The 13,840-nt window shown below is 38.8% G+C and overlaps 1 protein-coding gene across 1 annotated transcript in view; it reads left to right on the top strand.

The window, feature by feature from the left end:
* Window positions 1-13,840, top strand: part of ROBO2 (roundabout guidance receptor 2) — a 450,032-nt gene that overhangs the window by 401,602 nt on the left and 34,590 nt on the right. The window contains exons 20-23 of the mRNA XM_068144426.1: window positions 387-514; window positions 3,635-3,916; window positions 4,297-4,422; window positions 9,139-9,295. Of these exons, the coding sequence (XP_068000527.1) occupies window positions 387-514; window positions 3,635-3,916; window positions 4,297-4,422; window positions 9,139-9,295 (693 nt within the window). The remainder of the gene's footprint in view (window positions 1-386; window positions 515-3,634; window positions 3,917-4,296; window positions 4,423-9,138; window positions 9,296-13,840) is intronic.

The raw sequence follows: 13,840 nt of genomic DNA, 5'->3' as shown, positions 1-13,840 counted from the left end.
CCCTGGTGTAGATCCCATGATGGTGCTGCCTAACCCCTCTTTCACACAGAAAACGGAGTTCATTTGAATTCTGGCAGAATCACGATGGATGCCTAGTCCCACTTCCACTGACAAAGTTGATTTGTATATAACCTTAATACATAATATATAGCTACTCAAGGTCTTTAAATCATCAAAGGCTAGACAATTTTAATTTGAAATAAATTAAAGTCTCCTAAACCATTTGTTACCTGCGGTGCTTGGAGAGCTGTGATATGGTCTCTTCAATTGTGAGTTATCTCACAGGTATTTTAATTTTGCAGTTGAGTATATAAATGTGTGTATGTGTGTGTATATATATATATATATATATGTATGGTTTGGTTTTTTTTCTTATTCTGCTTCAGTCGACCAGGTCTGTTGAATGCAAGTGACCCCAGTTATCCTTGGCTTGCAGACTCTTGGCCTGCCACAAGTCTGCCTGTAAACAACAGCACTAGTGGACCCAATGATCTTGGTAATTTTGGTCGGGGAGGTAGGTTTCATTTTTTTTTAAGTCACTATGGAGTATACAACAAGCTTCTGTTAGTCAACATCTATGATGAACACTGTGTAATACTTTTATCATTATAGTTCTTTCCATGGTTGGCTCAAGGTTGTATTTTAAATGCTCGTTTTGCTTTGTCTCTTTCTACTTCTTTTAAATGTAGATCTAGTTTGTAATATACCCCACAGTGGTGAAACAGAGTCTGATTATTGTAGCAAGAGAAATCAGTTTGTTTCTCAAACTCATTTCTGCTCGTGTGAACATGAGCAAACTGCTGTGCAGAGCAATGTAGTCACAGATAGAGGATGTCTGTAAGACATCCTGGAGGACACTGGAGGGATGTTCCTTTAGCAGGACGACAGAAGAAAGTTGATCCTGTCAGCTCACACATCCTCTTCCTGCTGAGGGACTGCTCCCAGTCTGTAAGACTTTAGAAACCAGTAAGATGATGATCAATCACTCTGGAAACTTAAAAGCTTAGGCAGGCAGTTCTAAAATTGCCTTTAAGCATGAAATCCACATTATGGCCTAGATACGCATTTGTGAGCAAGACTGAATGGGAAGCACAGGTCTGGAATTCTGTAAGGCCACAAAATGGTACCACATCTTCTAAGGCAGCAAGCTTCCCTGAGGAAGTTCTTCAGCATGATTTCATTTATTGCAAGAGTTGCAAAACAAGTTGGATTTTGGAGAGTTTTGGGGAAAGTGTCCAGTGGGAAATGTGTGTTCATCTTTGGTCTGAAATGTAGTGTGGTTTTTTTGCTATGACAATTTGGGGGGAAAATCACACTTGATTTTTAATAGGTGATTATGGCCCTTTGTGAAATAGCTCTTTGAGTGGTCCAATTGAGGTAAAATATGTAATCTGTGGTTGTACTGAAAATTCCCAGAATATTTGGAGAACCTTGTCTTTTTAGTAGGAATGAATGAATGAATATCCTTAGCTGGTAGGAAGCCATGCAACTTCCCTATCAAGTATGCACAATTGTATAATTCTCCATTTAAAAACTGATGATACCACTTCATCTGCCAGAAGCATGCTCTAAAAGATAGATGTATGTCTGAATACTTGAGAAATAAGCATTTTGCAAGTTTTTACTTCTATGAGTCTGTGACAAGATGAGCTGGACTTACTTTGTTTTGTGCATCAAGAGAATTTATTTACTAATCTTCAATCCATTGTATTATGATGAAGCCAACTGGGGAGAAGAAAAATCTTCTTATTGTAGATGAAATGCAAGAAAGATAGGACTCTGCTTGATTTTCATATCTCATGCTGCATTTGCACAGAGATGCTTTTATGATTGTGTAATCACCCTAGAAAGAGCATTGGATATATGGAGATAGACACTAATAACCTGATTTTCAAATATGACCTGTAGTGTGCATCAGTTGTAATGTTTTTGCACCTGCAATTTGTCTGCCAATATAAATTAATTCAATTAAGGCATTTTAAATATTTGATTGTGACCATTTCCCTGTTGTTGTCTGCAAAACCAGATCACTCTGATAGACCCAAATTTAATCTCTGTTTCTGCAGTCTCTCTACTGAGCATTTGTTATTGCCGTATTTATTGCTAATATTATGTTGCTGCCCTGAGACTGAAGGTACTCTTAGAGTCCATAGTAAAATGTCCACTGTTGCATACATAGCAGAAAATAGTTCTCTGGTCTAAATGTTGATCTCAGGGAAGGAAAAAGAAAAAGAAAAAAAAAGGAATACAACCAAACCATAGCAAAAAAACACAAACCTACACTCAAAGAAAAACCCAATGGGAGGAGGCCATGGCATCATATCTCATTGTCAGAAAAGTCTGGAGACAGTGACAGAACAATTGTATTCCTTGAGGTTGCACAAAACCCATGTCTGAGTCTGGAGCTGAGCTTAAACCCTTGTCTGGATGCAAGAACACCTTTTTTTTCTCTGGGTCTTAAGATACTTACAGATGTCTGTGATACCTACAATGAGGTCTGAACATCCTAACTACAGGAGTATGCATCATCTTAAGTACGATCTACCAGTTGGAATCCATATCTACCATACAACTATAAAAATCAAATAGCATATAAATGATGCACTCTTCTGACAAGTAAATTCAGAATGAATTCAAGTTTATGGACTCTAAATAAATCAAATAAACAAAATTAGTATAACTTGATAGATTGACCTCTGAGAGAGTAGGAAGAGAGATATCTACTGAGCTGTGCTTTTCTTTGGGACATCATGCCAGTCACCATTAGATTCTTCACACTTCAGTAATCTCAGCTTCTAAATCTAGTATTCCACCAGCAAAGGTCACTGCAATGTTTAGTAAGGAGAGAGATTGCCAATCTAACTGATTAAAGATACAAATTGCAGTATGTGATAGCATTTGAATGATGTAGAAAAGTCAACGGATACTTAGTTAAATATGCTGTACTGTTTTCCAGGTAAATGTACTAGAGTATTTGGGCAAGTTGCTCTCCATTATCAGCACTGCTGTCCAATTTTAAGAGATTGATCACTTAAATCCCTTCAGAATAACAAATTTTCTTTCGCACATCTGGAGCAACTTGGTTTTGTCAGGGTTTTCTTTCGTTGAAAAGGAGAAATGCACTAGCTAGTGTCAGAAAGAAAATTAGATGAACCACTGCCTAAAACTTCGAGGAAGTCAAGGTGATGCCCTTAAAAAGTACTTTGAGTGCTTTGGTGCCCATTTAAGAGTTTTGCTACTTCTCTGCTGGGAAAGTTTCTTCTGTGATTTGTAGATTCACTCCTTTCATCATTTCCCTGAAGCCCAGACAGTTTCATTGGTTCTGACATAGAGTGAACAATTGAAAACATTCTTCAGTGGAGAAATATTCCAAACTTCGCTTTCACAGTTGAAGGTATGGGGGAAAAAAAAGATGGTTTTAGGCAGTGAGACGTGAAGGACAAGTGGTAGGCCTGTCACAGATGCTGATAGCTTGGCTATGGTTGTACATCATCTTCCCTTCATTGGCTCATGGACCAGTCTCAGCTGAAATGCAAACGTGCAAAATGACACATTTATTTTTCATCTAAAACCTTGATACTTTCAGGCTTCCTGTGCATCAATGATTTGTTTCATTCCCCTATGTTCACCACAGATGTGCTGCCACCAGTGCCAGGGCAAGGAGATAAAACCGCCACTATGCTTTCTGATGGAGCCATTTACAGCAGCATTGACTTTACCACGAAAACCAGTTACAACAGTTCCAGCCAAATAACACAAGCTACACCATATGCCACCACCCAGATACTGCATTCCAACAGCATCCATGAGTTGGCTGTCGACTTACCTGATCCTCAGTGGAAAAGCTCAATTCAGCAAAAAAATGACCTGATGGGATTTGGTTACTCTCTCCCAGACCAAGGCAAAGGCAACAATGGTGATTACAGCTCTCTCTTTTTTTTTATTGCAGCCCTTGGCTCTATATTGTATCATCTATGCATGGATTAGAAAACTCTTTCTAGTGTGTGGGACACTGTTTGTATTTTACCGTAACTAATGCTTACCTACCTTGCATGCGTACTGAACCGCACACAATCACATCGAGTGTTCTGTGCTTTTGATCCTCTCTGTCCTCTGCTAGTTACCAAGCCATCTTCCTTCCATTAGGCTAGGGTAGGTATACATTTAAAACAAAAGGAGCTAAAACTTGCTTCCCCACCACATCTGCTGTTGACTTGCTAACTGCATGTGTTGCATGTGCTTGTGCTGTCAACTAATCACACGATGCCACTATGACCTTTGCCCTTTAACCCTTAGCCTTGCTTTACATCCCTGACTACCGCGTGGCTGAGGGATTGGCTAATAGATTGCCACACAACCAGTCACAGGATTTCAGCACCACCAGCTCCCACAACAGCTCTGAAAGGAGTGGCAGCCTCTCAGGTTGGTTCCACTGCTGCGGGTGGGTGAGGGACGGAGGGGTGTTTGTAAGCAGCTCACCAGAGAGGCAGAAAACCTCCCAGGTGCACTTTGAATATAGGTATGAGGGTGACCACCCAACATCCATGAACAGCACCATGCTGGCACTGGAAAAAAGATAAATCCTTTTGCAAAACCTGTCTGGAGACACTGGAGAATCCTCCCAACCAGCATGTGTTGGCACAGCTGCAAACCTTGCTTTGTCACGTCTTTTTCCTGACAGAACAGTTCATGGAACAAATATATTTCCACCTCAGTTTATAGATCTCCACACCCTGAACTTCATGAGGAGATTAATATTATTGTTGAGTTGTTGCAGACTCCCCATTCCCACAAAGTGCTTCTAAATGCTGGTTTTCAGTGAAGCAGCTCAGAAATAAATGTAGGGCCCTGCAAGATGACTGGGGTTTCAAAAGCTGTGCCAAATCTGTGTAAGAACAGAATGTAAATTTCGTGTGTGTGCTGCATGTTGTATTGGAAACATGTCGCATTTTCACTGGATGAAAATGATTGTAGTACATGTGGTTGTGTATTATATTTAAACACACCTTTCCCTTGATGTCTTTAATTTTGCTTACTTGTTGCTTATGTGACGTATCACTGTGTCGTTGTTTTCCCAGACAAAAACTGAAAAGCCAGTAATTAGAGTAGAAGTCTGCTATTTCACTTCTGAAATGTGAGAAAGCTGAAAGTGACTTACACTTCAAAATCATACTATATCCATAACTTCTTGAGCAGTTGTAGCAGTGACAGATCAACCCTACAAATGGCTTCTTAATGTCTGTTTCAGTGACTATCCAAATGAATTCTGAGGTTAAAACCTATAGTCATTGGCCTGCAACTCAAGGAAACAAATTTTAGTGTTCTCATGGGGAGTATTAAGTGATTTGAGTGAGATCAAAAAATAGGCTCATGGCCTCAGAGAGGTATCTGGAAACTAAGTGCATGTGATGCTTCAAGACAGGTTCCTATTCCTTGCATATGAGGTGCTTAGGAAATGAACTTACTTTTCTGGCTTCACAAAAATGCTGAGATTGATATGCAGAAGTACATGTTCCAGTTATGAGAGGGCAGTGTCACACTTCAGATGTGTTGACAGCTACAGCTGCCTGAGAATTTTCTCAGGAAATACGAAGTTTCATTGGAAAATTCCAGTTGATGAAAAGTTGAACTTTGAACAAATGCTTCAAGTGAAACATATTTAATTTAGTGTTTCTTGTTTTGAAGTAGATTTTATGGTGATGCACGAAAACTTCAGTTTATCTAGTCTTTCTATGGCCAAGGCACTCCTGTTGTGATCAAAGCAGCTCACACCTGGGTACCCCAGTGCTCACATGAAAGTCAGACTATTGGACTGCAGAGTTAGTGTTTTGCTCTCCCTTGATCACTAATTATATTTTTAACACAGCTAATTATGTCTGTAATACATGAGAAACTGGGGAAGACCTTCAAATAGTCTGATAATTAGGGTATCACTGCAGTCAGAGACCAGCTTTGATTACATAGTCCCAATCAGGATGAGCAGGGATTTGTTCTCTCCCTTCTTTGGTTAGTACTTTGAGTATTACTTATTATTCTGCCTATGTTTCTGTCTCTCTCACATGAATATCATGAGAAATCCTATCCCACTGTGGAATGGAAAATAGCTAAAACTCAGCAGCCTTACAACGCAGGGAAATTTTGTGGCTGTACTTTGCGTGGCTCCCAGCTTATGTCAGCACTGTGGTCGCCAGCCCAACTGGCAAATTCTTTTTCCAGGACCTGATTAATCTAGAATTTCAAACAAAATAATTGAATTTTATATATAAGGAGACATTGAAACATAAAGCATCATTGCTATGAGGAAATGAAACTTCAGTGCAACAGTTTTTAAGCACAAAACAGACACTGTCTGTTGTGCTAGTCTGACAATGGAGTAAGTCTGCCCATTTCTTGCTTGTATGGTGTAGAGTGCTTTCCCTACCAGTAATGACCACAGTGTTCCTTTCTTCTGTTGCTTAAGCTGAACAGTTCTTCATCTCTTTGTCACTCATAGTTCCATTATCGTTGACCTTTCTCTGCAAACCTACCCCAAATCCACATGACTCCATACTAGCACCCCACACATCCAACCTCCATTTTACCAGCATCCCAAGATTACCAAGATGCTACACTTCCAATATCTTCCCTTCCACCTGAACTAATCTCTAAGGTGATGTTCTTTGCATATCTCTTCTGTGAGTATTCCTTGTTTAATTCCCCCAGCAACACACACAGACACTGTCTTATGCATGTGCTTAACCTCCCAAAGCAGCCTCTCTCTCCTTAGCTCTTTCTGGCTCCTACTCTGTCTGACTTCTTAAGAATTGCCCCATGCCCCACCAGTTAAAATTAAGGTATTTCCTTCGAACTGTTCAGTAACCCCATTTCTAACTCTACTTTCCACCATACTTATGCTTTGAAATTTTCATTTTCCCTCCAAAAGGTTTATGTATTTGTTCCTCTGTTGCCACCATCACTGAGGTTTCTTTTCTGCTGATTGAAATGTTCTTTTCCTTTTCAAGAAATCTTCCCCCTCTGTCAGGCTACAAAAGAAGGGAAGAGCCAGTCTTGCATCCTAATAGATGGAATGTCAGCTCAGCTTGCACATAGTAAATGTTGGGATCTTGGCTGGACTTACTATAAATACTCCAAGACATTGAAGGAAGAGCTCTGGTCTGGAATTGAGTAGTGGAAAGAAAAGTCATTGCAATGTGCTGCCAGCCAGGCTGATTAGAAATCTTGCTGGGCTTGTCGTCTGTCTGTAGCAGACACAATAGGATCTGAAAAGAGAAATCTTGGCTACTTCTGAGTCATAGAACCACCTTTTTCTTCCTCTATTTGTTCCTATCTTGTTACAGCTGACATTTGGAGATAGCAGAAGAAAGTCGCTGTCTCTCAGACAAAAAACAGACACATGCATGTCTACATTGTTAGAATTGCACCTCCTTATGGAGCTGCCCAAAGTGAGAACCATGGCAAAGAGGGTGGTGCTTGGTAGTGCAGGCTGTGCCACCTTGCCTGACAAGTCAGTTGTCATTTTTTGATTTATTGCTGTTGAGAATTTTTTGTATGGTTGTGGGGATTTTTTTTGGCTTGGGATTCTTTTTTGGCTGACCCTTATGAACATCAAGAGATATCAGTGGGTAAAATCAATTAGTCTGTGCTTTCAGCAGCAGGCAAGAGATGAGTGACTGCCAGCTGGGTACCCCACTGAACAAGCATATGACAAAACATTCTTCTACTCAACAATCCAAAAAGTTTGAAAGCCACAACAAAATAGCAATTAATAGGTCGATCTAGAAGCAATCAAGAGATGAGAAATCTTCCTCTTAATGAGTTCCTTACATAAAAAAATGTCAGGGCAAAATAAGTAGAACAAATGGGATGAGAACTTTCTCTGTAAGATCACCTTCCCACAAATGAAAGCATCTTAACTGGAGAAGTGTGTACAAACACATAAAGGGAAGGCAGCTTAAGCAAAATGCACTGCTCACTTCAGTTCTATTAGCCTCCTCCGTTAGAGCTGTGCACCAAAATAGAACCTCTTCTCCATAGTGGCAGAAGATATTTGAATCCTGTGAAGCAGTCTTCAAACGTTGCAGATTGCTTCCTGATGTTTTAATAATGGAAGCTTAGTAAATTCCTGTCAGCAAACTGATTTCATTTTGTTTTGACAACTTACACTTGCCATTCTATGTGAAAGATACTGAGTCTGAAGACAATTTTGGCTTTATTATGTCCCTAACTTCTGTGTTTTCTGCAGAAAAAGATTACTGTAGGATGGTGTTAGAAACACATTGGATTGTGGCATGTGAAATAACTTGCTATATTTTGTCAATGAATTCTAGAAGTCATAAAGCAGACAAATAAATCAGTAAATATATTTTGGACACAGCAAAACGTATCTTTCCTTGGTTGTGCACTACTGTGGTGTGGATAGGATAGGATAGGATAGGATAGGATAGGATAGGATAGGATAGGATAGGATAGGATAGGATAGGATAGGATAGGATAGGATAGACCAGGTTGGAAGAGATCTTCAAGATCATTGAGTCCAACCCATCATCCAACACCACCTAATCAACTAAATCATGCAACCAAGCACCCCATCAAGTCTCCTCCTAAACACCTCCAGTGATGATGACTCCACCACCTCCCCGGGCAGCCCATTCCAGTGGGCAATCACTCTCTCTGTGTAGAATGTCTTCCTAACATCCAGTCTGAACCTCCCCTGGCACAGCTTGAGACTGTGTCCTCTTGTTTTGATGCTGATTGCCTGGGAGAAGAGACCAGCCGTGGCCTGTCTACAACCTCCCTTCAGCTAGTTGTAGAGAGCAATAAGGTCTCCCCTGAGCCTCCTCTTCTCCAGGGTAACCAATCCTAGCTCCCTCAGCCTCTCCTCACAGGGCTTGAACTTTTAAAAATAAGTGGTTTTCAGCAATTATGCAGAATATGTTTCATTTCCATTCTATTATTATTTATAACCTTGTAACAGCATTTGTATGTTGATGCTGATTCTACTAAGATATAAATACATCTTTTTGGGACATGCCATCTGGAATCAGATTTCCTTCAGAAAAAAAAGTATGTAAATAGCTAGCTTTTTCCCCCCCCACACATTCTATCTCTAACATTTTAATTTTCTTTTTGGATTTGCAGGTGGCAAAGGAGGGAAAAAGAAGAAAAACAAAAATACTTCCAAACCCCAGAAAAACAACGGTTCAAACTGGGCCAGTGTTCCACTCCCACCCCCTCCCGTGCAGCCACTTCCAGGCACAGAGTTGGAACACTATGGAGTGGATCAGCAAGAAACAGGGTAATTAATTTTTGTTTTCTTTTGAGGGAAAAAAAAATAAAAGAAAAGGAATTGCTAAGTGACAATATTATTCTGTTTTCTTAAAAAATATATGGAAAATCCTATAGACTTGTTCAAGGATATGGAGAAAGAATGTTTTAATAACTTCTCTTGCTAAAGACTGAAGGTGGAAATAAGTGACCTTGCTTCTTCATCATGTAAGGCTTCTGAATAGACTAGAATAGACTAGACTACAATAGGCTAGACTAGACTAGACTAGACTAGAATAGACCAGGTTGGAAGAGACCTTCAAGATCATTGTGTCCAACCCATCAACCAATCCAACCCACCTAAACAACTAACCCATGGCACCAAGCACCCCATCAAGTCTCCTCCTGAACACCTCCAGTGATGGTGACTCCACCACCTCCCCAAGCAGCCCATTCCAATGGGCAATCACTCTCTCTGTGTAGAACTTCTTCCTAACATCCAACCTAAACCTCCCCTGGCACAGCCTGAGACTGTGTCCTCTTGTTCTGGTACTGGTTGCCTGGGAGAAGAGGCCAACATCCCCCTGTCTACAACATCCCTTCAGGTAGTTGTAGAGAGCAATAAGGTCACCCCTGAGTCTCCTCCTCTCCAGACTAAGCAACCCCAGCTCCCTCTGTCTCTCCTCACAGGGCTTGTGTTCCAAACCCCTCACCAATTTTGTTGCCCTTCTCTGGACTTGTTCCAGCAAGTCAACATCCTTCCTAAATGGCTGAGAAATATCTTGCTTCACATCTAGTTTAATTGAATTCTGTTGTAACTGCTTGCAGATGATGGGACTCAGAGTGAGTGAAGATGACTCAAGCTGGTTCCTGGTATTTTTTCACTGCTTTTTCTGTTTAAAAATATTAGAGCAAATTGGAAAAAAAAAAAAAAAAAAAAGACAACCAAACAAAAAAACCTCAACCAAACTCACACTTGGGTTAATTGGGTTAATTTTAGCAGATTGACCAGTGGATAATAATCTTCTCATCCATTTTTTGGAGAGATTTCACAGTTGAGGAAGACATGCTATTTATAGGCCTTTTAAAAGTATTTAAACAACCTTGAGTTTCTGAAACTTTACAGACACTGATTTTTAATAACCTAAACTGTTCTCAAGGATGCAAAAATTACAGAAAAAGCAATCAATGAATGAAGATGACATTTTGCTGCACAGAGGACAATTTTGGAATACTTTTTTTATACAGTTGAATTATATGTAGTACCAGCTACCAAATTCTGGAGGAAAATTAGAATATACAGGAAAATAGTTTACTCTGGTCAGTTCTGTTGGAACCATCCTTTTGTCAGGCACAAATTTCTGCCTGTTTGAACACATGGATTAATCAATATATCATGTAATGGCTCGGGGCAGACCCCCCTCCCCACCACAGGCAGAAACCAGCCTAAACCACCACATATCCTGAGGATAAAACATGTTTTAAAAATCATTGTAATAGCTTTACTGGAAAAAAAGTATTTCAAGTGTTGTCTCTTTTGTAAGCATAAATTGATCAGCACTACTTCTGTAATGAAAATTAGGATAGTTAAGTATTCATGCCTGAGTTTATACTAAATCCATCAACTCTTAACATGAATAACTGTAGGTCAGTGTAGTTCCTTTTAAAATGAAGGCCCATTCAGGCTGTATTGGAGTTAGATTTTCAAAACAAATACAAGGGAAAATGAATAACCTTACTGCTTATAAGTCTTGTTTAAATATGAAGGGAAAAATATGCATATAACAATTATGTTTTGCATTCTGCTATAAAAAGCTAAAACAAATTTAAGATGGTGTCACCACATAATATTTGTCTTTATCAGTTTACATCCTTAAAACACATGTGCAGCCATTGCACTAAAATTATTGTGCTTCAGAAGACAATCATCTTGGACTTTCTTTCAGGACAGGGAAATAGCATGAAAGGTAAATGGAAATACCTTCTAGAAAAATCCCTTGTGACACAGGGCTTTATTTCAGTAGCATAAAGTAGCTGTTATTTAACTGGAAAGAATTACTTTAGTCACTTTGACAACACTGTTTTGTTAAGGATAAGCTCTTCCAGGTTCCCAACAATTCAGATATAGTTATTCCTCCAATTATCTTTTGAAATATTCTCTGCTTTTTAAAATATCTTATTTACAGTGGTTGTAACAAGACCTTCTAATGTGTGTTTTACCAAGCACACACACACACACACAAAAGTGAAGCTTAGACTCAGTTTCAGTCATGAGATACAGTAATTCACTGAATCCAATGAATTTGCAATGCCCATACTTCCTGAGGATGTATCAAACTATAATGGCTGTTCTGTATTCAGAGGTTGATCTTGTTTCTGTTGTTTTCAACATACTGAAATGGAATGAATCATAGACTGCATTCCTTATGTTGCTTTTAAAACTGTTGTTTCCCCAGCAAGCTCTTTGCTTTGAAATGTTCACCTTATTTACCATCTTCTACAAACATCATGCTTCTTTCTTATTGTCTTCCTTAATTTTATCTGTGTTTACCACCATGACTTTGAAGTTTCTCTTTGCTCTTAGTAAGTCCCAACTTAACATGTTCCCTTTCCTGCCCTTTTCAGGGAATATGTTTTTGCTTGGCTTTATCAAATAAACTTGACAGTAACCAAATGCTTATTACTTATTCATTATTATCCACTTATATTTTTTGGCCAGTAATATGCATGATTTTGATCTAGCCCCAGCAAATACAATCTTTGTACTGTTATCACTGATTACTTTTATTTTTTACTGTTGATTCCACAGTAAAATGGAATATTATCTGCTGGATGCCATTGATAGTAATTTTTCCCTTTTTTTTTTTTTTGAGAAATAGTAAAGCAGGCAATACCTTTAACATGAAAATGTACTTTCTGGGCTTCCCTCTAGAGAGGGAAAGCTTCTTTGTTACAATAATGAAGTAGAATTGCTGTAGAATGTGCCTCTTACCAATCACATCTTTTTTATTCTGAAGAGAAAAGCTATCAATCCAATGAACCAAACTTTTTAACAACAAAAGAATACTATGGAATAAAAGTGCTGAGAAGAGAATGAAAATTAGGAACATAGAGAGTCATGTTTGTTAACGAGAACTTATTTAGAGATTTGATCATCATGACATTACAATCACAGGTCCCTAGTGAAATTTCCAGCACTTCAATTTTAATAAGAAGCATTGGGAAAAGGATGCATGCATTTTCACTCTTTACTCAGAAAACCAAAAAGATCACGGGATGTGATCAATATTCAGTATGCTGGTTCCAGAAGTTTCAATAACTGTATTGATTATTCTGTGATATAATTTTCACCTAGTCTGCTAGGTTTGCTAGCTTTTTCTGGAAGATTTTTTTTCCCCAAACACAGGTTAGAACTGGTGGCTTTTCAGACATATTGCATTATGAAGACAATGTCATGAGTTTTAGGCTGAGGCTCCTTTCCATTTCAAACAAAATTTAGATAAAGATATGATATTTGTGCAAAAATCTTTTTGCTAAGAAATCTTTTTACTAGCAAGCTGAACATTTGGGGATTTGAAGTGAGAAGGGTCAAAAGGCAAGTACATCCAAAGCTCTTTTATGCATTACTGAAAAGTCACCAAGGAGTCTGTTTCTGCCCTGTCCCTTTTAAAGAAGAAGCTATTATGCCAAAGCATAGGGTTGAGAGAGTAAAAGTGACAGAGCTACTGCACTGTACATTTTTAGTAGTGTGAGTTAGGATGGTCCCTTCACCCTTGAATGGCAATGTCATGAGTGAATATTGCAAGGAAGGACAAATTAGAGCTAGTCATATCTTGTCTCCTACGTAATTGGATTTGTCATATAACATTTTCTTAAATTTCTATGAAATTGGTTATGAAAGTGGTAATGATCACTTACTCAAAAGCTCAATGAGAAGTGTTGAGATGCAGCATATATTTGCACCTATGTAAAGAAGTTGTTTCTGTATCTACATATTATCATAGCTAGATGTGGATTGAAAGTGATATTTGCTCTAATTACAAGCTATCTCTTCCACAGAGTTTTGTACGACTAATTCAAGTTGGCTTAGCTAACTTGACTATGTGCTTTTAAATACAGAGTATAGACTTTTAAACAAGGAAGAATTAGTTTAGTTAATTTTAGAAACCTTTGTGTTGTGCTTAAAGGAAATGTTCTGTTCTTTAAGTAAGTTTTGAAACTTCCCTGTCTCAGTGTTGCCGTCGTTTTTGTAACACAGCTTCACGCTTGAGAACACTAGCAGTGATTAATTTTTCTCTGGGAAACTGGTAATTCCTTCCTTCCAAATCAAAAGCCTTAAAGGAGTATTTCTAAACTCATTTAAGGAATTAATTGTATAACAATGCATTGCCTGCATGTATTGTAGTTGTAAGGGGTGTGCCTTGTCAGCAGTCCTAGGAGGTGGAAAGAAGGTAAAGGGACTTAGATGATGCTCATGGAATGGCCTTTGAGATGGTTTGCCAGTGAAGGCACTGGTTATCTGATTGCCATTTGAAAAGAGCTGTCTAACCTGAAATATTCTGGAATACACTGGGAG

This window comes from Melanerpes formicivorus, unplaced genomic scaffold (assembly GCF_026170545.1).
Source record: "Melanerpes formicivorus ecotype bairdi unplaced genomic scaffold, bMelFor1.0.p_v2 SCAF_11, whole genome shotgun sequence".
NCBI lineage: Eukaryota > Metazoa > Chordata > Aves > Piciformes > Picidae > Melanerpes > Melanerpes formicivorus.
The sequence above is the reverse complement of the archived record's forward strand: the minus strand, read 5'-3'. Positions and strand labels throughout refer to the sequence as shown.